Source organism: Eublepharis macularius, chromosome 17 (assembly GCF_028583425.1).
Source record: "Eublepharis macularius isolate TG4126 chromosome 17, MPM_Emac_v1.0, whole genome shotgun sequence".
Classification (NCBI taxonomy): domain Eukaryota; kingdom Metazoa; phylum Chordata; class Lepidosauria; order Squamata; family Eublepharidae; genus Eublepharis; species Eublepharis macularius.
In genome coordinates this window covers 39305395-39332258 of record NC_072806.1, presented here as the reverse complement: position 1 = coordinate 39332258, position 26864 = coordinate 39305395, and the positions used below count along the sequence as shown (strand labels likewise).

Genomic DNA, 26864 nt, shown 5'->3' with positions numbered 1-26864 from the left:
AAAGACGCCCAACATTTTGGACTCTTTAAAATTTAATTTTTGCAAGAAGACCGGGACATTTAAAACAGAAAAACGTTAAATTTTACGCCACGGAGTTAAGGAAGAGAGCGGATTCGTGGGAGCGAGCTAAAGCAAGCCCCACGATGTCAAAAAAAGAGTGGCAATCGGCAATAGAAAACCTGGATAAAAATCTGGACAAAAAACTTTTAGATATGATTAAAGAACTTAAGGACACGAAATTGGAGCTGATAAAAGAGGTTAAAGAGGTTACACAGACAGTAAAATCGGAGCTGTCAGAAGTGAAAAAAGGTATGGAAACAATACGAAGTGAATTACAAGGAACGCAGCAGAGAGTTAAAACAGTAGAAGACGCGATGGAGAATTTAGCAGACACGCAACAAACAGAGATGAGATTGGTGAAGGGGAGAATGTCAGTTGCAGAAACTAAACATATGGAGAAGCAGCTACGTTTTCGTGGCTTGCCAGAAGTGGAAGGAAAGTCAGCGCAAGAACAGATGACTGAGGTGTTGGCTGAATACCTGGGGAAGGAGGAGGAGGAAGTTGTGGCTATCCTAGATGTGGCATACCGTGTGAATTCGAGAATTGCAACCCAGAGGAAATTACCAAGAGATGTGATTGTGCAGTTTACAACACGAAATATGAAAGAGAGGATTGTGACAAAACAGTTTCAAGATCCATTGGAGATTGATGGCAAGACGATCATTATAATGAAGGAACTGCCCAGATCAGTGTTATTAGATCGGAAAAAATACAAAGTGCTAATTCAGATTTTGAAGGACATGAAAATCAGGTACAGATGGGAGCTACCAGAAGGAGTGTCCTTTGAGTTTGGAGGGGCCAAAAAACGCATTAGATCTGAGCGAGAGATGGAGCGATTTATTAAGGACAATGAAAAAGACTTACCAACAAGATTATGAGTATGGAGTGTAAAGTATTATCTTGGAATGTAAATGGATTAAACTCACCGAATAAGAGGAAAAACATTTTTCACTGGCTACTAAAACAAAAATGTGACATTGTTTGTTTGCAAGAGACCCATATTAGAAAACAGGATGTAAAATATTTAAAATCTGGAAAACTGGGCAAAGAATTTGTAGCGGCCTCTAATAAGAAAAAAAGAGGAGTGGTGCTGTACATAAAAGAGGAGCTACAGCCAAAATTTGTTATGAGAGATGTGGAAGCTAGATTTGTAGCAGTGGAATGTATTTGGAATTTAAAGAGAGTGTTGGTAGTCGGACTTTATGCACCTAACGGTGCAAAAGAAAGCTTCTTTGAGGACTTGAGGAAGCATTTAGACGATTTTGCATATGACCAGATAATTCTTGCTGGAGACTTCAATGGAGTGACAGACTTGGAACTAGATAAAAAGACTACAACGGCACAAAAGAAAAGAGGACTATTACCAAAGCTTTTTTTTGAGTTGATTCAACAAGAGACTCTCGAAGATGTATGGAGGAGAGAATATCCTAAAAGCAGACAGTTTACTTTTTACTCTGCAAGGCATTCTACATTATCAAGAATTGATATGATCTGGGCCTCAAAAGACTTAGCGTTATGGACTAAGGAGGTAGAAATAATGCCGATGGTAGGCTCAGATCACAACCCAATTATGTGGAAATTTGGAAAAAGGAGAAAAAGGAAAGCATGGAGAATAAATGAGGACTTGTTACAGGAAAGAGAGAATATGGAAATATTGAGAAGAGAGACAAAGTTTTTTATACAATACAACGTGAATAAAGAAGTACCAACCAATAAAGTTTGGGATGCTTACAAGGCGGTTATAAGGGGCATACTAATGGACTTAAATGGTAGAGCAAGAAAGAAGAAAGAGGAGAAAAGACAAGAGATTGAGGAGAAAATAAAAGCCAAAGAAATACAGCTAAAAAAGAGACCAGGGAAAAAGAAAGTATACCAGGAAATTAAAATACTTCAAGAACAGCTAACAGCAATGAGTAATAAAGAATTGGAGTGGAATCTTAAAAGACTGAATCAAAAAGCGTTTGAGGGCGCTAATAAACCTGGGAAGTACCTGGCATGGCAATTGAAGAAGAAAAGGGAAAAGAAAATAATAAATAAAATTTGTGAAGACAACAAAACGTATTTGGAGCAGACTACCATTAGTAGAGCCTTTAATAAATTCTACGCTAAGCTGTATAATAAAAAAGAAGTAAATAAAGAATCAATAGCGTCATATTTGGAGAAAACCAAACTTCCAGAAATCTCGGAAGCTTGGAGAAATAAGTTGAACAGTGAAGTAACTGACGAGGAAATAAGTAAGGCAATACAATCTGCAAATCTAGGAAAGGCGCCAGGGCCAGATGGACTTACGGCTAAATTTTATAAGACAATGGCTAATGAACTGGCACCATTCCTAAAAGAGGTGATGAATGGGGTTTTAAGGGATCAAAGGATTCCAGACACTTGGAGTGAAGCGAACATATCATTGATCCCAAAAGAGGGCCAAGATCTGACTAACGTGAAAAATTATAGACCTATATCGCTACTCAATAATGACTATAAAATTTTTGCGAAGATATTGGCGGAGAGATTGAAGGGGTGGCTCTCGGAAGTTATAGAGGAGGAACAAGCAGGCTTTTTGCCAGACAGACAAATAAGAGATAATTTAAGGACAGTGATCAATGCTATTGAATATTATGACAAGCGTTGTGACAAAGAGGTTGGTTTCTTCTTTGTAGACGCTGAAAAAGCGTTTGACAATTTAAACTGGGACTTTATGTTTGCCACTATGGAAAAGCTACAATTGGGAGAAAGATTCATCAGAGCAATTAAGGAAATTTACAGAGACCAGACTGCAGCAATCGTGGTGAATGATGAATTGACCAAGAAATTGATGATAAGTAAAGGAACAAGACAAGGTTGCCCGTTATCTCCATTGTTGTTCATTCTAGTATTGGAGATTCTGATGATACAAATACGTCAAGATGAGGAAATTCGTGGAATAAAAATAAAGGACTATTCATATAAGGTCAGAGCATTTGCGGATGACATAATGTTAATTGTAGAGGACCCATTGGAGAACATGCCAAGAGTGATAGATAAGATCAAGGAGTTTGGAGACTTGGCAGGTTTTTATATTAACAAAAAGAAGTCAAAGATATTATGTAAAAATATGACTAAGCAGAAACAACAATTATTAACGGAAACAACGGACTGTGAAGTAACAAGTAAAGTGAGATATTTGGGAGTCGAATTAACTGCAAAGAACATAGATCTATTCAAAAACAATTATGAAAAACTATGGACTCAGATAGAGAGAGACTTGATTAAATGGAATAGACTGAATTTGTCATGGTTGGGCAGGATTGCAGCAGTTAAGATGAATGTGTTACCAAGAGTAATGTTTTTGCTACAGACAATACCAATCATCAGAGACTCTAAACAATTTGAAAAATGGCAGAGGAAAATATCAGATTTTGTTTGGGCAGGCAAGAAGCCTCGAGTGAAAGTGAAAGTTTTACAAGATGCAAAGGAAAGAGGCGGAATGCAACTGCCCAATCTGAGACTTTACCACGACGCAATCTGCCTAGTGTGGCTGAAAGAGTGGATGACGCTAAAGAACAAGAAATTACTAGCCCTAGAGGGATATAAAAAAATATTTGGATGGCACGCATATTTATGGCATGACAAAGTAAAGGTCAACTCGATGTTCCTGCATCACTTTGTACGGAGAAGTCTATACATAATCTGGAAGAAGTACAGAATTTATCTACAAGAAGGAACTCCCTTGTGGGTGGTTCCGTATGAGGTGATAGACCCGAGAGCTGTTGATAATGAACAACAATGTTTAACGTACAAAGAAATAACTAAAACTGAAGCATCCAAACTCAGAATAAAGACACAAGAGGAACTATCACCTAACTACGACTGGTTCCAGTATAGACAGATTAGAGACTTATATAATTCGGACTCTGTAAAGGGAGGTATACGAATAGAGAATTCGGAACTAGAGCAGACCCTTCTCAAAGAAGATAAGAAAAGAATATCCAAGGTATACCAAGTACTGCTGAAGTGGTATACCGAGGATGAGATAGTTAAAACACAAATGGTGAAATGGGCTATAAACTTTAATAAAGAAATAACAATGGAGGCATGGGAATACTTGTGGAAAAATACAATGAAGACAACGACATGTACTAATATCAAAGAGAACATCTACAAAATGATCTATCGTTGGTACATGACACCAAAGAAGATTGCGCTAGGGAATTTGAATACTTCTAATAAATGCTGGAAATGTAAGAAGCATGAGGGCTCCCTCTATCATATGTGGTGGTTGTGTGAGGTAGCTAGGCAGTACTGGGGGGAAGTAATAAGAGAAATGAGTGAAATTTTACAATTTCAAATTAATAAGAACCCAGAACTCCTGCTACTGAACTTGGGAATGGAGGGAATCCCAGCCCAATACAGGACGTTGATATTTTATATGACAGCAGCAGCCAGACTTTTGTATGCGCAAAAATGGAAAGTACAAGAAGTGCCAACTATTGAAGATTGGATTTACAAATTGATGTATATGGCTGAAATGGATAAGATGACAAGAAAACTGAGAGATCTGGACTCAGGGCAGTTCAACACAGACTGGGAGAAGCTGAAACAACACCTGGAGAAGAAATGGGAGGTGGGAGGCAAACTGTGGCAGTTTGAGAACTACTGAAGCACTGAAGTAGAGGGGGGAGACTTTACCGGGGGGAGAAGAGATAAATGTGAATTAAAAAGCAGTCAGATTAATAGATCGATATATATATAGATATATATAGGTTAACAAACAGAACATAGATAGAAAATAATTAACTATAAGGATTAAATATAAGGATTGATTAACTAACAATATTTTCTTTCTTTTTGGTAAGTTTTATACCAAACTGAATGTCTGAAGATATAGATGAGTCAAATTGATTGACTACGTGATGAGAGATATATAGAATTATTATAAAAAGATAGAATGAGTAATATATAGAGAATAAGTCAAATTGTTTGATATAAATGAATGTATGATCTATATGGTTTATGATATATAGAAATATTTGAAATTGAAAAATGGGATAAATTGTTTATCCAAGATGGAAACAAAGACTTACAGTTTGGGCATACAATGTTAAAAATAGTTAAGGATGTACTGCTTAGAATAATGGAGAATATATATTTGGTTTAGATTGAGGAAGCTAATAAAAATAAGGGAAAGGGGACAAAGGGTTGGAAAGCTGTTGGAAGTCAACAAAAAGGGGGGGAAAGGGAGGGGGTTAGAAAGGGGGGAAAGGGGGGGAAAGGGAGGGGGTTAGAGATGAAAAAATTGGGGAAAATTGAATGTAAATGTAAAAATAATGGATTCTAACCCAATAAAAATTTTTTCCAAAAAAAAAAGAAAATCAAATGAAAAAACATTTTCACCTGGATTCTGAATGCCAAAAGAAAAGTGTTTGGAGGCTCTCTCTAATCAGCACCCAACATAGTTTACTACTTTTGGCAGCAGTACCCATTAAAGGGTCTTGCATGATGATCTTAGGAACCAGGGGTGGGGCCTTCAGATATTGTGAGCCAAGATAATGTAGGGCTTTCAAAATTAAAACCAGCATTTTAATGTTCCCCAGTAGCAAACTGAGAACACAAAGGAGGAAAGAACCAAGGATCTCAACCTCCCAACGTCTTTGGATTCACATGTCTTTATCCAAGCCCGCAGGATTCCTTGAAGCAATCTACTCAAAAGTTCAGAGATACATGTGGAACAGTATCTTGGGCAATCTAAGTTAGCCACCCCATAGCATACAATAGCCTCAAGAACCTTTCAAAGCAGCATAGCATCATTTACATAAATTGAAACCAATGGGACTCCAAAAGAATTTGGAATGACCAGAATTCCATACATAGTGAATTTCATCAAGCTAGAACATTAAGAGAACCAGCAGCTACTCTTTAGTCCCCAATGGACTGAAGTGCAACTCTGTGCATACCTGCTGAATAGGACTTTGTACGTACCTGCTGAATAGGACTTTGCGCTTGAAATAGTATTCTTCGTCCTAACAGTTCTGCAAATATGCAGCCTACGGACCAGATGTCAATAGCACTGCTATAGTGACGGCTGCCCATCAGGATTTCTGGAGCTCGATAATACTGAGTGACAACTTCCTGAGTCATGTGACGAGATTCATCTAATTCTTCCACTCTGGCCAATCCAAAATCACAAATCTGGAAGAAAAACAAGTTTTGCACACTTATACATAGATACAAGAATGGCTGCTGGGGGAAGGGAAGGAGGGTCATGAAGAAATTTATCATCCTGGTAATAGATCACAAAATGGGATACAAGCAAAAAATTAAGAAGGGACACAGGTCAGCTTTGTATACAGAAGATGTCATGTTCTGCTTCCAGCCTTTCCAGCTTAAAAGGATCTCAGACAGCAGGACTAGTAAAGATTCCAAAGGGAAAGTTAGGGCTTGAGCATTTTACAAGAATTTGTCCAATTAAAGGTATTATCTGAATCATTTTTAATCCTAACATCTATTCAGGCATTACTTCAATAACCAAAATGCACATCAGCCATTAAACCCCTCACACTGTATCACCTTTGCAAAAAGTTCTGGTGAGGCTACAGTGGAACAATACTGATCAATATATAATCTAATAACATTCATTTGGAGAAGTGAGAACAACATACACTATCCTGAGTTCCAGAAAAAATGTACTAGATAGATATGTCCTTTTATAACATCTTGTACTCAAGCAGACATACATTTCTGGGAATTACTGGAAATCTCCCCCTCTGTATGCCTTGGTCTACGCTAGTTTCTAATATTTAGCTCTTACCAATAACAGGTGTGCCTGGATTGCACTACTTCAAACAGTAGGCTTCCATAATTTTATGTTCCTCCATTAAAAAAAAATCCTGAGTACAGCAAACCTGCATAGTAAGTGGAAAAGTTTGAACGAGAACCAACTTCCCTGTTATGCTAGCTTTCTACAAAGAGGGAAATTTGTAGAGTATTAAAAACTTGTGATCCTCCCAACTGCAGTCCAAAACGAGTATCTCATTTGTGACTGGAGAGTACTAACATTAAGGAAGGCCAGGTAGGAGGCAAGCTATTGTGCGTAAGAACATGCACAAATTAAATCAAATAATACAAGGATCGTAAAGGGGAAACTTTGCATTTTCATCTGGGCTGGAGTATAGCCTCTTCAGACTGAATCTAGAGGCAGAATACTTCTTGACATAGAGGCAAAATTCTTGTAGCTAATATGCATTGGGGGGGCGGGGGGAGAATGATCTTTCTTTCCTTTGATTCAAGCAAAGCAGCTTGTGTCAATTAGACAGTATCATCCTACAAAATTTCACAAATAGACGAATGGCAAAAATTTGGCTGTTGTGTTCAATGTTGTACTCATAATGGTCATTGCACTGGATTTGATGCAACATAATTTAAGTGAATTTACTGCTTCTTCAATAAAACCAATTTCACCCATAAACGTAGTTATTGGGGTTTTATTTTGTATATTTAGATGCTAATGCACCTTACTTCGGGTATAAAAAGAACTGTGGTCTTTCTTATTTCAGAAATTGAGGCAAACTAGTGATCTAAAATGTATTTTATGAACACATGAAACACCACCTTAAGAACACAGTTACTGTTCACAAGCAGGTTCCCTGGTTTAATGTCTCGATGCAAAATACCAGCCGAATGTAGGTATTTCAGACCTGCAAACAAAAAATAGCAGCTTATTAAACAGTCACACCATGAAAAAAGTAAGAAAAGAGATGATCTTGGAAAGCATCCGAAGTCTATATGCTGAATCGTGCAGGGGTAGTGGGCTTGAAATTATATGCCGAATCATGACATATTAGGGTATGGTTGGTAAACTGACTACAGTTAAATATTCCTTAGAGTAAGAAAACACACTGTGTAGGGGGAAGTTTACCTTTCATACTTCTGTGAGGTGTCATTTGTCAGCAATCGCAGGAGGGAGGGTAGCTTGACCTCTAGCCTTGCAGCAGAGCTAAGTGTCTCCGATGGGACACCTGCAGCAGCTACTTCAGAAAGGGTTAGATCCAGGCTAAATGTTCCACTAACAGACAGGGTAGTATAATTAAAATTACATTTTTAAAAGCACCAATTCCTTCTTCCTGCTGCAGATCCCCAATTTGCCTCTTAAGCAGTTCCTGGGGCCCCTTGTCCCCTAGGAAAAGCATTTCACAGAGGTCTGTGGGACGGGGAGGCAGGAACGTTCTGCTCCATTGATAAGAACAGAAAATTTAGTCTGGATCCAACCTGTTAGGAACAAAAACACTCAGTGGCACAGTGTAGGGTTGCCAGCCTCCAGGCAGAGGCTGGAGAGCTCGTGGAATTACAACTGATCTCCAGCTGACAGAGATCAGTTCTCCTGGAGAAAACGATCACTTTGGAGGCTGGACTCCGTGGTATTAAACACAGCTGAGGTCCCTCCCCTCCCCAAACCCCCACCCTCTTCAGGCTCCTCCCTGAATTTCTCTGGGAATTTCTCAACCTGGAGCTGGCAATCCTAATGGCATAGGACCATCTATGTATATTCATTAAATTTTAAATTACATTTTTCAAAGCACTACTGCTCAGCAACAATTGCTCACAGTGCAATCCTTATTCTAGTCTCCAGCCTTAGACTGGAATAACTCTGCACAGGAATGCACTGTTTAGGAAAGTAGCAATCTGTTTATGATTAAAATATCTTTGTTATTCTAATAAAGTTAATGCTTAAAAAAACCTTGCCTATTATTTGACAACATCTGATTAGTCAGTTGACCCAGTCTTCTTTGACTAGTCAGATGCCCAACTCCACAGTAAAGTAGAACTATTTCTATTTCTGTCATAAGGGGTTCTGCAGGGCCCTCTTCCGTCATAAGGAAAAGCAACTCAGCCAGCCAGAGGCCTGTAGCAAAGATGTGAACTCACTATATTACAGATCACAGTAGCACAGGGGTTAACAGGGCAATGAAAGTAAGTAATTTTGCAGTTCACAAAAGCTCTCAAATGAGAATCCACCTGTGGATTCAAATCCACAGGTGGATGGAAGGTTCTCTTTTGGCCAGCAGCCTAAGTATTGAAGAATGCTCATCCCCTCAATCTATAAATGTGATAATGGTAAGGCAAAAATATCTTCCAGTGGGACTTTACACTTGGCACAATGCCTATTTTTACTAGGTTGCTACCTGCAACAAAGCAGCCAAGTTAAAACCGAGATGCTGTGCAAATGCAAAATCCCACAGATGAGATCTTTTGCCTCACCATCATAAATCACGCCTTAATATCGCCCCCTCCCCCGAGTGTTTACCTTCATATTCCTTTAAAATGTCCTTTAGAAATTTGTTTCTTTACAATTTTATTCTTCTTGTTTCAGGTATTCAGTTTATAAACACAAGTGCATTTGTGTATTATTTACTACTCTATTGTGGTTTTTAACTTTAAATCACTGTTAAGATATTTTGACAGTAGGTCTAAGAGTTTGCTTTTTAGTTCTTGTGTGATTCTGTAAACATTCATTTTTCCACTGATCCAGCAAACCTACAGCTTCAGCTTAAGAGAAAAATAATTTATGAATCAGTGGCTTTATATCCAAAATAAATGGAATTTTGTATCAATTATTCTTCAAAATGTTCAGAGGTGTCTAATATCATGCCTTTACAGAAAACGAATTCGACAGTTTAAGAAAGTCGTATGAGGTTCAAACAACAGTGTCTATGTAAGACAGCCACAACCTAAAACCCCCCAAGTCTCTCAAATTCGGATTGTGGTGAGATTCTCATCTTTTCCGAAAAAGTATAGTAAGGATTTTAGAAATTGCATTTTATCCTTAAATGTAGGCTAGGTAAGGAGAAGGGATGAAATGTATGCTTTTTTATTTATAATCTCATTTACATATGCTACTGTTTTCTGTATAATTGTAATTCTGGTTTATTCAATCTGTTCAAGAGCAACTAGTGATTTTAAATATAGCTCTTAAAAGACAACACTGAGTGATCATTGGCTAGAATACATGGTTTTCAGCAAGAATAAACTGGAATAAATAAACATTTGACTGCTTTTCAGTTCAGAAGACTGGTATCTGTACTGAATGACCACTGGAAAAACTGATCATTCTTCACACAGCTTTGTGGTTTATATGCTGCTTTAAAATAGTCAGAGACTTTTGGTTTCCACACGTCTGTTTTAAGTAATGGCCCAACAAGTGGAAATAACTCTTGAGTCTCTCTACAGAAGACATCTTACATGGGGACACTCAAGTATAGGGAGACACGTTAGCTGGGAAGCATAGTTTAAAAAGATAGAACTGAAGGCTCTGTCAATTGCACCTCTTTACACCAGGGTAGTCTAAAAAGACAGAGCCTGCTAAATAGCTCCTCAGAGGGTTTGCTAATTTCATCTTTGCCTCCCTGAGGGGGAGGTGAAATTGACAGAGCCTTCAGCTTTGTCTTTTTAAGCTTGGCTTCCAGGCTAACATTGTGTCTCCCTACACTGGAGTGTCCCAGTATAAGATATCTCATGTAGAGAGACTCTCTGCAACAGCTCATTTTTATTGAATTTTGTATATTAACAATCTTTTACTTGTGAGCTGCCTTAGAAAATGGTTGATTTGGAAAAGTGAAAAATTTAAAATAAAATGAAATTCACACACACAAACAACACACAGACTGCCATTAAAAACTGGCTAAAAGGTCTGTTAGGCATTGGATCAATTTAAAGATATCTTGTGATGCATGTGGTTCTTAATCACACAGTGGTGCAAAATATAATGAAAAGCATTTTTAAATTATATATCTCAGATTGAACAGGCATGCCTAGAGATACAGATTTAATTTTATTTTTATCTGAACAGCTAAGTCTCATTTTTGCTTTTAAAAATAATACAATTTGACAAATAAAACCCCTTCCACACTGAAAGTCAACTTAAGAGGTATAACTTCTATCAAACTTAAATCTTCAATGTTGTTTTAATTTTGCGAAAAAAGATTCATGGAGAAATTAACTGATATATTAACAATGCAACAGACTGTGTACAGGAAGCAATCCATGAAGTATGCTAAGTGTTCAGGGCTTTTAATTCCTCTGCAACTTCCACATTGTATTTTCTGCCTTATTTTAACAATATGCCACCCCTACTCAGTCAGAACGTTTCTCCACCACTCCCCTTTTGCAGTTAGCACCACTTCTGGGTTCTATAGTTAATAATGGATGGCAGTATTTATGTTATATAGCTGACAGTGTTTAAACAGATTTAGAAGTTGTGATTGTAGGGCAGTGGGGAGAAATAAAAACATCTGACATTATAAAGCATAGAAGTTACCTCTTAAAATCTGGTAAAGAAAAACTTTGACATGATCCGAGCTGAGAGGCTGAGGAGAGACGATAATCTTATGGAGGTCGCTTTGCATCAACTCTGTGACAACGTATCTTTGTTGAAATGGTTAAGGAAAGCAGAGACAGAGAAGCATGACAAACCATTTCAGCTTGTATACTGATTCCTCAATGCAGAAAGAAAGGTCCCTCCTAATTTTTTTAAGTGGAACATGCTCCCAAGTTACTGACAGCCTGAACAGTTGCCTTGATATTTCCACTTCCATCACTGCCCCCTAATGCTTATGCTTATGCTTATGCAGCAATCTTAAAGAGTGTGAGGAGGGAGCCCAATACAGACTCTGCTCATCAGCTTGTCCGGCATCTCCCCCATGTGTACCTACGTGCGTCAGCTGCCTTAAGTTCCTCTTTTGGAAAAGGAATAATGGGATAGAAATTAAATAGCTCACTTTGGAAAGATGGGCTTTGTTTACAATATCATAAAATAAGGTTAACTATAGTTTTTCTCCTTTTGTGGTTTTTTAACATTTATAATGACTGGTTTTTTTGTATTTTTTTCTATTTTCCTGGGGTTTTTTGCTTCTTAAGAATGAAATAAATAGAAGTATTAATTTTTTTAATTAAAAAATAACTCTCACTGGATCCATATTATCCACATTTTGATATTCCTTTTTTGATTGCTAGGATATTTTCTAAATAAATAAATATGCTAAAAGAATTTCAAATTACCACCACACTGTATTCCACAATATCCTCTTTTAAAATCCATGCATGGTAATGAGATGCAACACAGACTCAAATTTCCAGACCATTAAGAAACCCCTAACAGACTCAAACCTTGTTCAAGGGCTCCTTTTAACTAAGGCTGAAGCATCAGTCAATTCAACTAAACAATCTTTTGACCAACCAAAGGAGTATGTCCTTAATCAAGATGATTTTTTAAAAATGTTACTTTTAATGGTAGAATTTACAAATGCATAGCTAACAGGTACCTTCAAAACAGAGGCATTCCTCCTGCACTTGGGAGGAAACGCCTCTTCTGAAACAATGCCTGCTGTATGTATGTTTTAAAAAGCTTTTGTTCAGAACAATTTTATTAAAATGCTGAAGATAGAAATTATAATTTGATCAATTAAAACTCATGAGTTTAATAAACACTTTTCTTTAACCAAAACTAACAGCTCATCTACTAACACTACTGCCTCCATTGTAGCAGCTGTGGTGCAGAAGTCAGAGAGCATTGGACCATGATTGGAAATACTGGAATCAAGTGCCTGCTCAAGCCGCCAAGATCAGAGGATGACCTTGAGCTAGGCACACTCCTTCTGCCTAATCTACCTCACAACCTTGTTGTGAAGATAAAACTATAAGGTAGGAAAACCATGTCAGCTGCCCCGAATTCCTCAGAGGGACAGCATGATAAAAATGTTGTAAATGTTTTTTGAAACCTCTTCCAATTACCATACAATTTAGGACTGTAACCACAGGCCACAAATGAAGTTTCCAAAACCAGAGTATAAGGGGGAGGAAGTTCAAAGACTGCACAGTCCACCTATCCCCCTTTCATGAATAGGGAGAAGCATCCAGAGGAAGTACATAATTCAAACTTCCAAGTTTTACGCTTTGGACATGTCTTTTTTGGGTTAACCGGCAAGTGCAATGTGGAAAGGGGTTGGGGAGAGAAAAAAGTACCATTGGCTAATCTGGCATATTCACAAAAAGTGAAACTGTGTGCTGGTGATACACAGGAGCAGTTCAGTAATGCAAAAACCAGCATCTCCTTCCTGCTGATATTTAAGGAGGGGTGGAAAATTTACATCAGAAACACCAGAGAGGTGGAAGAAAATAAGCACGCTAAATCAAAACTGTATCAAAGAGCCCGCCTGCTTCTCTCATGCATCACTGGGATGGGGAAGTGGCTAAAAAAAGGCACCTTCAGAATTGCCGATAGCTACCGTCTGTTGGCCTGAGTCATACGTGATTTTTCAACTATCAGCAATAAAGGGCTTAAACATAACCGCAAAAAGAGCAAAGATATGGCCAGTTTGTACCCTGTGCTCCAACGTTATCGAAAGGGCAAGCTCTCTGATGTATAAACCTGGTGCTGACAAGACCCTGAGAGGACATACAACCCAAAGCAAGGAACAGGTAGCTCATGCAGTGAAAGCACTAGTGGTTCTAAGAGGAAAAAGAGACTGCAGCATCACATTCTGCAGTTTAAACAGATTCAAGCACCTTCCTGCTTAGGCCTCCTTTCCCTGCCATCTCACACATTTCAGAAGTAGATGGACAGCACAATTGACAGCACAATCCTAAGCAGAGTTATGATCTTCCAAGTCATTTGACGTAAGATGCATCTTAGGGTAGCATTTTGAAACTCCAAAAATGGATACTAAGGCAAATAACAGCTCCATCCTTTCTTCTAGATTAAGGAATCCAGAATAGCTGTTATTATGTGCTCACACTAAGAGGTTCACATCACCACACCCCCACACAAACCAGTAACGGAAGATGCTCTTTTTGTACCAGGAGTATTAAAGTGAAAAGTCATGACAAATGGACAGCTATTCAATGTGCTTTGCATCCTACAGCAGCTAGTAACGTACACTCAGATCCTCAGGTTTGGAGACATGCAGCCTCCACAGTTTCAAAGAAACAACTCGTATAGGAAGAGAGGTAGCTGTATCTGCAAACTCAAGCTCTTCCAGAATCATGATGTGTTTCTGAACACATTTAATACAAAGTATTTCCATTAGGCATCTCACACACACAACCTTTCCCCACTTTTTGTCACTGTTAAATAAGATTTTTTAATCTTTAATGGAGAAAGCCAATACAATGCAGTGGCTCAAACAGTGGTACTCATGCAGCTCACAAAGACCCACGTTCACTACTACCATTGGCCACAAGAGCCACGAACGTTGTATGCTCTGCATGCCACCCAACCAAACACACTCTCTCAGAGAAATTAATATAAGATATAGCTATATATCTATAAACTTTTAGATTACGGGAGTACCACTGACCATGCAGAGGTGTCTCTCCTCTCCACTGCTGAAGCTGTGTGCCCTTTACTTCCCTTGTCTTCCTAATCTCTCCCTGGCAGTAAGCTCAACGCTGAAGTAAGAGCAAGATGGCCACAGCCACTCTTCCTCATGCCAGGCAGAGAGCGAGAAGGCAGTGAGGGAAGGAAAGGTGCCCAGGCTCCCCACTGCAGAGGCCTGCTCTGAGCCAGCCAGCAGACTTGTGAAGCCTCTCCTCTCCATGCAAGAAGCCTGCGTGCCTTGTGCTTTGTTCTCTGCCTTCTTGCTCTCTCCCCAGTATAAGGCAAAGCAGCATAGGCCAGAGAGTGAGACTGCTGAGGCACCCAGAGGAGAGCTAGCCGGCCCTGTAGAAAAGGGAGGGAACCCGCCACTCACTGCAGCTGGACTGGTGGTTTTACTTTCTCTTCCAAAGAAACCACCTTGCTCCCCTCCACCCAAGGCGCTGGGAAAAGACAGCAGAGGCTGCTGAGAAGGGTGGGAGCTGTTGGAGAGGAAGGGCCTGCTACTTCTATCCCTGACTTATAGCTTGCTCATCCTACCGTTTTTCCAGCAGAGGTTATTTCAAGGTGGGAACCAGCTACCAAACAGAAGCCTCTCGGGGTAATGGCCTTGCCCACCTTCTTGATATAGTCAGGAATGCTTTGGGGGATGTTCAGAAGAGCCTGGGCCACTGAGCAGGTACCACTGCCTGCAGCTTCCCTTTGTGGACAGCAAGGGGCCAAGACATCAAAATAAGGAGGCATTCAATGCATTGCGTTTCATGGGAATCACTCCTTATGGTTCCGTTAATGAATTATCTGTTTCTTGGTTAGAAAATTTCGGAGTGTTTTAGGCCCTTTACTTCCACCCCTGGCATGAGCCCCACATCTCTGGAAGGTTTGCAGCCTACCTGTCCTCTAGTCCTTCCATAGCTCTTTCAAGGTGGAACCACCTGCTATCCACAAGCTCCGCCAGGCAAGCCCTTGCCCATTTTCTTGAAACATGGTGCAGGTATCACAATTCCGAACAGTGCCCAGAAGAACCACAAGTGGCTTCTGAGCCAATGAATATCACTAGGCTAGAGTGGTGAGTTTGACTCTACTAAACTCTACTAAAAGTCCTCTACCAGTCCTGAAACTTACTGCATTGCATTGGGCCACCCTTTCTGCCTCTCCTTCTAGCTGTACTCGCTGTGAGGTTTAAATGAGTGGTGGCTGGGGGAGATCACGTATGCTTCTGCAACAGTGGTTAGTGTTACCAGAACTGCTATTTTAGGGGAAATTAGCATGCAGTCTGGGTTTAGTTATTGCGGATCTTAACCAGCTATACCAGAGTCCCTCTTTCAGATCACTCGTGCAATAAAGAGGCAAGACTAATAAAGATAAAAACGTGTTTCACTAATGGTGTTGCGTATGCCTAAGATAACACACACAAACAAGATACATACAAGGAACTAGGAAATAAAGAGTTGGAAAAATAGAGCCGGTTGCATTAGCAGGAGAGCTCACTTGAGATCGATGGAACTGGGTATACTCACCTGGTCACGGCGTGGAAGAAAGATGTAGCAGCAAAGCGTGGTGGTATCTAATGCCTGCACTAGACCCGTAGAGAGAGGCAGCGGAGGTTCAGGATAGGAATGGCACGTGCACCTCATGGCCAGGGAGGCCAGCTTAAATACCCCAAAATGTACCCTGGGGCAGGTGCCTTTCCCTGTGGTTCTCAAAAGGGGAACAAAGGCTTGATGGCTCTACAACTATCCTTAATGGGCCACTTTAGTGTCTAATTGTATGATTGTGACACCTCGGGAAGAGGGGACAAAGGAGGGGAGGGAAGTGTCAGGTGGGTTGATTGGATCAGCCAGGAAGCTGGCATTGTCTTTATGGCATCAGCTCTGGAATACGGTGGCTGCATTGAGATGCGTCCATTAAGTGTTCTTGGACAGTCGGCACTTAGCTTCCACTCTGGGGCGGCTTCTGAGATATGCATAGCAGGGCGTGGCTGGCCGCTGCAGACGTGACCGGCTCGCTCCCACGAAATGGCAGCCTTGAGGTAAACTGTCCAGGCTGGCTCTTTACTCCTTTGGAACATGGCTTCTTCCTTGGCATGGCTTGGGCTTGCTAGCAGGCTGCCCAGTGGCGAGGGCAGACTCTGACCGGCCTGCAAGGGGCTCTCCACGGGAACTGCCCAGGGGGTGCCTGGCCAGGCTCATGGAGACTCCCTCCGGCTGGCACTGTGCTGCTGGCAGCGTGGCTCTGGGCCCAGGTGAGATAGGTGCCCAAGGAGGCAGGAAACAGACATGGATGGCATAGTCCATTGCAGCAGCAAGAACAAGGAAATAGGCATGGGCAATGCTGCCCCAAAACAGAGTCTCTGGTGGATCTTTAAAACAGCAATGCAGGAAACTGACACAGTCCATGGCAGGCCCCATAACAGGAGGAGGGGGTCCCTGGCAACATTAAATAAAGACCTGGGAGACCCAGGTTCAAATCACTGCTTGCCATGAAACTCAGTGGATGACTTTCAGCCAGTTACGGCTTCTCAGCCTAACATAGTTCACAGTGTTGCTAAGAAGATAAAGCGGCAGAAAAACATGTACGCTACCCTGAGCTCAGAGAAAGCATGGGGTAAAAATGTACCAATTAGCGCTACGTCAAACCTTCCAAGGGTAAGGCGATGGAAATAAAGATGGCCTTGGAAATGTTTAGTTTGGAGAAGAGGAGATTGAGGGGGGACATGACTGCTCTCTTTAAATATTTGAGAGGCTGTCATTTGGAGGAGGGCAAGAAGCTGGTCCAGTTGGCAGCAGAGGATAGGACTCGAAGCAGCGCGGGCTTAAATTACATGCAGAATGGATGTAATATTAGGAAAAACTTTTTCCTAATTTCCTTTTTCCTAATATCCATTTCCTAATGGATATTAGGAAGAACGTTTTCACGGTCAGAGTAGTTCAAAGGTGGAATCAGCTGCCTAGGGAGGTGGTGAGCTCCCCTTCACTGGCAGTTTTCAAAAAGAGGCTGGATGAATATTTGTCAGTGATGCTTTAGGCTCATCCTGCATTGGGCAGGGAGTTGGACTAGAAGGTCTGTATGGCCCCTTCCAACTCTGTGATTCTGTGTGATAGTAGAACACACCCACACAGTTTCCCTACTTGTAAATAGAATCTGTCCCCCAAATGCAATTTAACATCTCCAAGTCTGTGAAAAGTGTACAAGATCCAAACACTATATGGCATTAAAATGTGAAATGCTGCTGCTCTGTTGCTTCTGCTGAGTCTTTATTAGAGATGGGCACGATCAGCATTACGAAAGAAAAATACCCATGATAATGGCGTTCGCGCGATCAGGACCCAGCAGATCAGTGCCATCTACGGCGACTGATCCAGCGTTCGGGGGGGCGGGCCTTCATTGGGGCTTGATTCGGGCCATCGGGATCTGATCGGGGATGCAGACAATCAGGTGCCAGTAATCTATTCCCGGGGCAACGGAGCCAGGGGAATGGAAGATTTGTACTCACCGTGAAGCTTCCTTTCTTGGTGGTCCAGGAGTGGGGCAGTCATCACTAGTGGGTAGCTCCTCCTCCAACTCTTTCGCAGGGGCCGGACAAAAACTTGCGATCCTTTGGGGGAGGGGCTCCCAGGAGTCCTCAGTTCCTTTTCAAGCCCCGTCCACTTCACCACGGTTCCATAACATTCGGCCTCTTCCTGTTATACAGAACTAAAGTAACAACTGATCAACATGATCCATTCAACGGAAAACCTCAACTGTGGAAAACCCCCATATTGAAACAATATCTTAACCTCAGATATACTGAACTCCCAATTCCCTTTTCTTTCTTCTTTTTCTGGTTTTTTTTTTTTTGTGTAAATGTAGGGCGGGATACTGACTGCCCCACTCCTGGACCACCAAGAAAGGAAGCTTCACGGTGAGTACAAATCTTCCATTCTCTAGTGGTCCGGAGTGGGGCAGTCATCACTAGTGGGATATACGTCTAGCAGTTTTTCCCTCAGGGTGGGTATTCTTCTAGTCTAGAACCTGTTGTAACACCCTCCTGCCAAAAGCCGCCTCCGCAGAAGCCAACTGATCTATTCTATAGTGTTTGGTGAACGTATGCACAGACTTCCAGGTTTCTGCCTTGCATATCTTCTCTAACGAGGGGAAAGATCTATAAGCGGCCGAAGTGGCCGCCCCTCTGAGGGAGTGAGCCTTAATCCCCTCCGGGGGCGAAAGGTTCCTGGACTTGTAAGCCAACTCAATACACTCCCTAATCCACCTGCTCAGTGTAGAAGGGGAAACCTTCTCCCCCATAGAACCACTTTTGAAGGAGACAAACATGCTCTCCACCTTACGGAAGGAGTTCGTTCTATCTAAATAGAAACTAAGGGCCCTTCTGACATCTAACTTGTGCCATTCCTTTTCCTTCTGATGTTTGGGGTTGGCACAGAAAGAAGGCAGAACAATGTCTTCCCCCCTATGAAAGGAAGAATTAACTTTCGGTATGAAAGCCGGGTCTGTCCTCAAGACTACCCTGTCCTGGTGGAAAACACACAGCTCCCCATTCACTGAGAGGGCCCCTAACTCTGAAACCCTCCTAGCCGAAGTCAGCCCTACTAGGAAGATAGTCTTGAGAATCAAAATCTTTAGAGAGCAGGTAGCCATTGGTTCGAAGGGCTCCTTGGTGAGAGCCTTTAGCACTATGTTAAGGTTCCATGTCGGGAAACGATGGACTCGAGGTGGGTTTAGCAGCATGGTCCCCCTCAGGAATCTTTTCACATGCGGGTGTGAGGTGAGAGAGGCACCAGACTTGGAACCTCTGATGGCCGAGATTGCCGCTACTTGTCGCTTGAGGGTACTAGTACTTAGTCCTTTTTCCAGTCCATCCTGTAGAAAAAGGAGAATCTGTTTCACCGGTGCCGAAGTGGGGTCCTGGCCTCTACGGTCACACCAAGTTGCGAACGATCTCCAAGTCTTGTAGTAGCTTCTGTTAGTAGAACCCTTCCGTGAAGCCAACATGGTGGTAATCACCTTTTCGGAGTAACCTAACTCTCTAAGCTGTCCATGTTCAAACACCAGGCCGTCAGCTTCAACGATGCCGGATTCGGGTGCTGGATCTCCCCTTGGGACAACAGGTCCTCTCTGAGTGGCAGAGTCCACGGATCCGAAGAAGACCGTCTCATTAGGTCCTGGAACCATGGCCTCCTTGGCCAGAATGGTGCGATCAGGATAACAGTCGCCCTTTGTTCCAGGATCTTCTGTAGCACCTTGGGTATGAGTTTCATCGGAGGGAAGGCGTATAGGAGCGTTCGTGGCCACTCCTGGCTTAGTGCATCCGTTCCCTTCGCACCCTGTTCTCTGAATCTCGAGAAGAATTGTGGTAACCTCCTGTTGGCTAGTGTGGCAAATAGGTCCATTTTTGGGGTACCAAATCTGTGGCAGATCAGGGAGAAAACCTGTTTGTTCAGTGTCCATTCCGCCTGGTCCACTGTGTTTCGGCTCAGCCAATCTGCCACTACGTTTTTCTGTCCTGCTATGTGGCTTGCCTTTAGTGACCTGATGTTTCTTTCTGCCCAGAAGAATATCTCGTTCGCCACTGCCATCAGATGTTTGGACCTCGTGCCTCCTTGCCTGTTTATGTAGGCCTTTGTTGTCATGTTGTCGGTGTTCACCAGGACATCCTTGTCCCTTAGATCGTCTGTGAACTCCAGCAACCCGTTTCTCACCGCCTTGAGTTCCAATAAATTTATGCTGGCCTCTCTTTCTTCGTGGAGCCACACTCCCTGTGTCATCCTGTCCTTGGTGTGTGCTCCCCACCCCGTCAGGCTTGCATCCGTTGTCATTACTATTCTGGTTGGTTCCCTGAACGGAGAGCCCTCCGTGAACCTGGCTGGGACCAGCCACCAGCCCAGTTCCCTGGATAATGTTTGGGGAACTTCCACAAGTCTGTGCCACCGATGAGCTATGGCCGTTTGATGGGGACGCAGGAACCTCTGCAGAGGTCTGGTATGAAACCTGGCCCACTGTAGAGCATCCTGGCAAGAGACCATCATGCCTTGAAGCTTGGCCAGTTGCGAAATCTCCACTCTTTGTTTTGCTAGTATCTCCCTCACCAGTGAGAGAAGTTTTATCCGCCTTTCCTGGGACACATAGGTTTTTCCCACAACCGTGTCCACTATCATACCCAGGTGAACAATTTTCTGTGAGGGTATAAGGATGCTTTTCTGGCGGTTTATGATAAAGCCATGACTCTCCAGACAGCTGATCGTTGTTGTAACCGCCATCTCCGCTGATTGAAAGGATGGGGCCTTTATCAGTATGTCGTCGAGGTAAGGCGACAGGGCTATACCTTGGACTCTGAGGAAGGCCACCAAGGTGACCAGTACTTTGGTAAATACCCTCGGAGATGATTTCAGGCCGAAGGGAAGGGCTCTGTACTGATAGTGCCTCCCATTGTAGGCGAAACGCAGGTATTTTCTGTGGTCTCGTCGAATAGGGATGTGTAAATAGGCCTCTGACAGATCTATAGATGCAAGGAAGTCCCCCTGCTGGATGGCCGCCGTGGTAGACTTCATCGTCTCCATTTTGAATTTTCTGGATCTTATGTGTAAATTCAGCCATTTGAGGTCTAGAATGGCCCTGACTTCTCCATTCTTCTTCGGAACGGTGAAGAATATTGAGTACACGCCCTGCCTCCTGTCCCGTTGTGGCACAGGTTCTATCGCCTTGATCTGCAAAAGATGACTGATGGCTTCTTTTATTTCCCAGTGCTTCGTCTGAGACCGGTTTCGAAATACTTGGATGAAGCGTCTGCGAGGTGTTTCCTCCAATTCCAAGGAATAGCCCGTGGATACTGTTTCCAGTACCCATTGGTCTGATACAGTCCTTGCCCATTGTGACGCGAAGGTTTGAAGGCGTCCCCCAACTTGCTCCACCGTCCCGGGGTGCAAGTAGTCATGCTTGGTTATTTTTCTTCTGAGCTTTGGGCTGGAAGGAAGACTTCCTGAAGGCAAAAGATCTGTTGTCTGATCTGTGTCTAGGTTGCCATCGGCTTTTAAACGGTCTGTCCGTTTGTTGTCTGGTCGGTCTTTTGAGATCCTGAAAGGACTGTTTCCATTTATACTTGGGGTCTTTCTTCTTCGAAGGAAGAACTTTCTTCTTTTCTGCATTTTCTACCAGGTACTTGTCCAGGGCATCGCCAAACAGCTTCTCTCCCGAATATGGTATCGCTGCCACCTTGCTGCGAGCTGGGGGGTCTGCGTCCCAATTCCTCAGCCACGTGTTACGTCTTGCCGCGACATTGAAACCCATAGCCCTGGAGGACATCTGGAAGGAGTCTAGGGTGGCGTCCGCTGCGAAGGCCGCTGCCAGGGCTATCTTTTTGACCTCATTCTTTATCTCCTTCGGCACTTCCCTGCCAGCTGCTGCTAAGTCCGAGGCCCAGGTGTATGCTGCCCTCGCAAACAAAGACCCAGTAGCCGATGATCTCAGGGAAGCCGCAGATGCCTCAAAGTCTCTGCGCAGGGCCTGCTCAATTTTCTTATCGGAGGGATCCTTTGGCATGCCCTCCGCGTCCATAGGAAGTACCGAGGTGGTCGCTAGGCTAGTGACCGGATCGTCTACCATAGGGAGTTTGATTTTCTTTGCATCATCTGGACCTAGGGAGTAAAACTTGTGGAAGATGGATTGATAGAGTTTTGGCTTTGCCGGGTTATCCCACTCCGTCCTCAGTACTTCATGGAAAATTGCAGGTAGAGGCACCCCTGATGATTTGGGCCCCATCTTTGGAAGCGCTCTCTCTAGTCCTTGAGGGTAGGGGGTTGATGTCCCTGACTTTTCTGAGGCCGCTGTAGGTATTTCTAGGGTTCTTAGTACCTTTGCCAGTAATTTAGAATACATATCAGGTGGGAAGAGCCTAGGTTGTATTTTATCCATATCCACCTCCTCTTCCTCTGATAATTCCCCTTCTTCACTCCCTGATGATTGAGTAGATAAATCTGAACTCCCCTGGGATTCCTCTGACTCACTGGATAGATCATCTGGCCACTCTCTGGGCTTTCTCTTTTTTGCTTTAATTTGTGTGGAAGACTGTAGTTTCCTCTTCCCTTTAGATGAGCTAGGTTCTTTTCTCTCTCTTTTATGTTTAGCTGTATGGCCTTTAAGGTCCTTAACAGCAGTATCAATTCCTTTTTTAATTTCTGCCTGCAGCCAGGCCAGGATATTTGCTTTGGCCTCGGGACCTGCAAGGTCAGGGTCACTACTTCCTGAGGGCCCCCCTTGGATAGAGTGATGCTGTGATAATCTTTCTGGGGAGTGCATAGAATTAGAGTCTGACTCCACTTGCTTTTCTTTGTTACTGGCCTGGGACGCCATTCCCGCCAAAAAACCTTCCTCCTAAAGTGAAAGTAAGCGTGGGCGGGAATTAGAAAAAACGGCTGCATTTTCCTAATCTCCAAGTCAGCAACAGGTCTACCCATTCCAAACACAGAGGGGACCCTGTAGCTTCTAGAGCCACTCCGTTTTCCCCTATTTCACTCATAACCACCCAGGCTCTAAGGAAAAGCCCTCCTGGTTCAATCGCCCCCCCCCCCGCTTCTCCGAGGCTAAAAACCTCTCCGCGGGGTTTTACTCACCGCTCCGTGCGTTTGGCGCGATTTTAAGAGGCCTCCGCCGTCCTGAAGCTCCTTGGCTTTTGAGGAACGCGCGCGCGCGCGCAGCGTCGATCCCCGCCACTTTTTTCCAAGCCTCTACAGGAACCGGGTCCTAGCAAGCTAGGATCGTCGGTCCTGTGCTCGCTTTCGCGGCCGCTTCGCCGCTGTCAGCCAATCCGGCCGGGGGGGGGGGGTGGAGGACTGAGCCTTCCTTTCCCCAGCGAGCCCGCGCCTGAACGATTGTCCTTCAAGTTGTAAGATCGCAGCTCTTCAGAGCTCAAGAGTCCGTGTCCGCCTGCCGAGCAGGGCCGGAAAAAACTGAGGACTCCTGGGAGTCCCTCCCCCAAAGGATCGCAAGTTTTTGTCCGGCCCCTGCGAAAGAGTTGGAGGAGGAGCTACCCACTAGTGATGACTGCCCCACTCCGGACCACTAGAGAATGCCCGAGCTCCTTCTATCACCCTGGAAACCTGAACGGAAGCCCAGCTTTGCTTGATCAGCACGGCTTCCTTCCACGGAGCAGCAACACACTCACTAGTTGGGAGAAGACAGCCAGGGGAGGGAGGGGGAAGGAGGTGTTCTGTAGCCATGGGCACTCCAAACGTTTTTTGCTTTTTAAAAAAACGGAGCTTTGTAGGAGGAATGGCTGTTTTTCTGTCTGTCACTCTCTGTTTTTAACCTGCTTTTGAAACACTGTATTTTGTGGGGAAACCTCATTCACGGCTCTGTGTGTGTGTTTAAAATATGCTTTTGGAAGACTGGCTGCTTGCTTTTAAAATTGGGTGGGGAGGAAAGGAGGATTCTGTCCCTGCTTTTTTTAAAAAGCTGGCTGAAACATGTTGACGGGGTGTCTCTCTCTATTTGGAGAGGCAGGGATGGGTTAAAAACTTTTCCCCCTCTGCTCTGTGTGTGTGTGTGTGTGTGTGTGTGTGTGTGAACGTCCCCTCCCTGAGGGGAGGCGGCTCGTTGCCGGGTTAAAAACTCGCCCCCCCCCCTCTGCTCTAAGTGTGTGTGTGTGTGAATGTCCCCTCCCTAAGGGGAGGCAGCTCGTCGCCGCCTCCCCGTGCCTGCCGGGCCCGGCGATCGCTGCCCGTCACCACTCACCTTCCCACATAGCTGGGAACAGCGGGGCGCCCCTCCGCTTTGGCCTCCCCGATCCGATCCACAGATTGGAAACGGGAGATGATTGGTGTGGATTGGTGATTTGGGGTCGTCGCCGGCGCGGATCCACGATCAGCTTGATCGGTAATTTTTTTTGGATCGTGCCCACCTCTAGTCATTATATTAAACATTGTTTTTAGTCTGGAGACAGCCACAGGCAATTTTTTGAGAAAGTATAGCACCGGAATATTTTTAAACAAAAAGCCCTACTTGGTATCTTAGATCTTTGTCTTATTTAGATTTTTTCCGCCTTCTCCCAAGAGCCCAGCAAAGGCGTCTACTTCTGCACTCGATCATATCCACCTAGGAAGTATATCATCTACTACATGAAGGAGTTCTAAGCTGGTGCATTGTGGCATATGGCAAGCAATACAGTGGGGGGAAAAGTCTGACATTTCTCCAAGATCTTTGGTGTTGTGTTGCTTGCCAATGATGATCTTAGAGAGAAATTAGCATGCTTGCAACTTTTACATTGAATTTTTCCCCTTAGCCAGTCCCCCACCCCTGCCTCTCTCTTCCAGAATGCCAACTGCAACATTTTGCACATTGTGGTATAACTTCATTGGGTTCTATCATCTAAATTCTCCTCAACCTGAGTCCTGAGCATGATGTCTCCCAGATGTCTGAACTAGTTGCCATGCCAACTAAAGCAGCTAAAATTAAACAAGAACCTGGAATGACACCTGCACAGCACAGCCCCAGGTCTGCTGTGCATTTTTAAAAGCTTTCAACAAGGGCTCAGAAGTGCCATTAGCTCCAACAGCAACTATCTGATTATTGTCTCTGGATAATTTAACAAGGCTGCCTAAAAAACAGGAGCAGAAGCATTCCTTGCTTGATGTCCCTTTTTCCAAATTGCAGTAATCACTTAAGCAGCTGGTGCCTGGAAGGGGCTGATGCCCACTGGATTTTTCCTGTGCTGGAAATTTTAGGGATTTTCCCTCCTTTTACAGCTTAATGTTAGAACATATAAAGAAAACAAATTTCAGATTCGCCAAATTTAGGGGAAAGTATCATCACTGGAAGGCAAGGGAAATTGCTGTGACTATGACACCAAACTGAACAGTAAGCCTAGTCAGGAAACGCTGCCGATAGCAATACTTAGTTAAGTCACTGCATAAAATTAGAAGTATGAAATACACCAATTTACTTCAGAACAATCACCAAGGAAGAAACAAGGAATAGAAGGTCCTTAATTTGTGGTGACTGAGAGACTTGTTGAAGTTAAAGGACTATGTCACATTGACAAGAAAATCAAAAGGCTGAGAAATCACAAAGTATTTCATGTTCTCCTTCCTTCATAGACGCCAGGTCAAGTCCTTCACAGGGTATGGTTTCCTTTATTAGAGGAGAGAAAACTAAAGACGTGGTACCCTTGCAATATTATTTTCAAATTCAATAGGTCAGGCAGGTTTTACAGGGGAACCGGTACAAGCACAGAAGTAGCACTAGTACCAGATTTAAAGCAACAGTCTTTCAACTCAATCATTGCTTTAGCCTGCTCTTACGCATTCTGCCAAATATGATCTACAGCAAACCAATTTCACTTCTCTGCAGGTGGGACATTTGTCATTCTGGCAATGAGGTGCCCATTAGAGGCCTACTGTCCCCTCAATGACCATGCTATACAAAGGCAAATAGTGCTCTTTGGCCTAACAGGCATTTACTTGATGGATCTTCAATTTCAGCAGCAGGTAGAAAAACATATCTGTAGTGTTCCTAAAAGCCTGACCTGACAGATCAATGTTTTACATATATTTTGCTAAACTCACACTACATAAAGTTCATGAAGGAACTGGTTTTATTCTGATTCACAGTCTCTGTAAATTCTCTTTAGTACAGATTATGTTACAGATGGGGTTAATTCTCATAATACATTTGTGAACTATCTGGTATATGGGATAGTGTTTCGTTTCATAATGCAAGAACACCTTCCATTTTATGTTCATTGTTCCAGTGTACACAAATGTAACATGGACATTTATTTAAAATATTTTTAAGTTACCTTTCCACCCAAATTCGGGTTCCCAAGGCAGCTAAGAATAAATTTTTTTAAAAAAAGATTAAAAACTGCAAATGAGGAAGTCACAAGGACTTGCCGGAAGCATCTTATTTTCCCCTGTACCCACTCCCTCAATATTTCCTCTTTCCTTTGCTTGGCACCTTCCAGTCTCTCCCCTTTTCCTGCTTCCTTCTTTCCTTCCCACCTGTCAGTCAACCTACTTTTACCTACCCCGCTCTTCAGTTTTCCTTCCTTTCCTAGCCCTGGCAGCCTCTCCTCAGGAAAAGTCTGGCTTCACAGAGGTCAAGCTTCACAGAGGTCATCAGCACAGGACTGACCCTGAGTACAGCACTGGTCACTGCTAGTGCCGCTGGCAGGCCGATCTGGCCCAGTGATATAGTCGCCATTTATCCCCATGTCTTCAGCTTTCTTTCAGATACTGTGCGATCTAACTCATTCCAGAGACATTTAGCATGTTCTAATTTCTTCTGTTTAATTAGAGCTTTGTACTGGGACCTAAGCATTGTTAGACTGCTGATCTGAGCCCTATCCCTATTATGCCTGGCCTGTCTCATAGTGCGGTGGAGTTCTTTTTTAAGCGCTCTGCATTCATGGTCAAACCAACCACTTTGAACATGGAATATCGACTTCATAGGCTGGCTCACTATCTTAAGATGAGGG

The 26864-nt window shown here is 43.2% G+C and overlaps 1 protein-coding gene across 2 annotated transcripts in view; it reads right to left on the bottom strand.

The window, feature by feature from the left end:
* The window catches only part of NLK (nemo like kinase), a 241696-nt gene that overhangs the window by 54979 nt on the left and 159853 nt on the right, over nt 1-26864 (bottom strand). For both annotated transcript variants that reach the window (XM_055001257.1, XM_055001256.1), the window contains exons 4-6: nt 11348-11454; nt 7645-7730; nt 6016-6225 (exon numbers count right to left, since the gene is read on the bottom strand). In XM_055001257.1, the coding sequence (XP_054857232.1) occupies nt 6016-6225; nt 7645-7730; nt 11348-11454 (403 nt within the window). The remainder of the gene's footprint in view (nt 1-6015; nt 6226-7644; nt 7731-11347; nt 11455-26864) is intronic.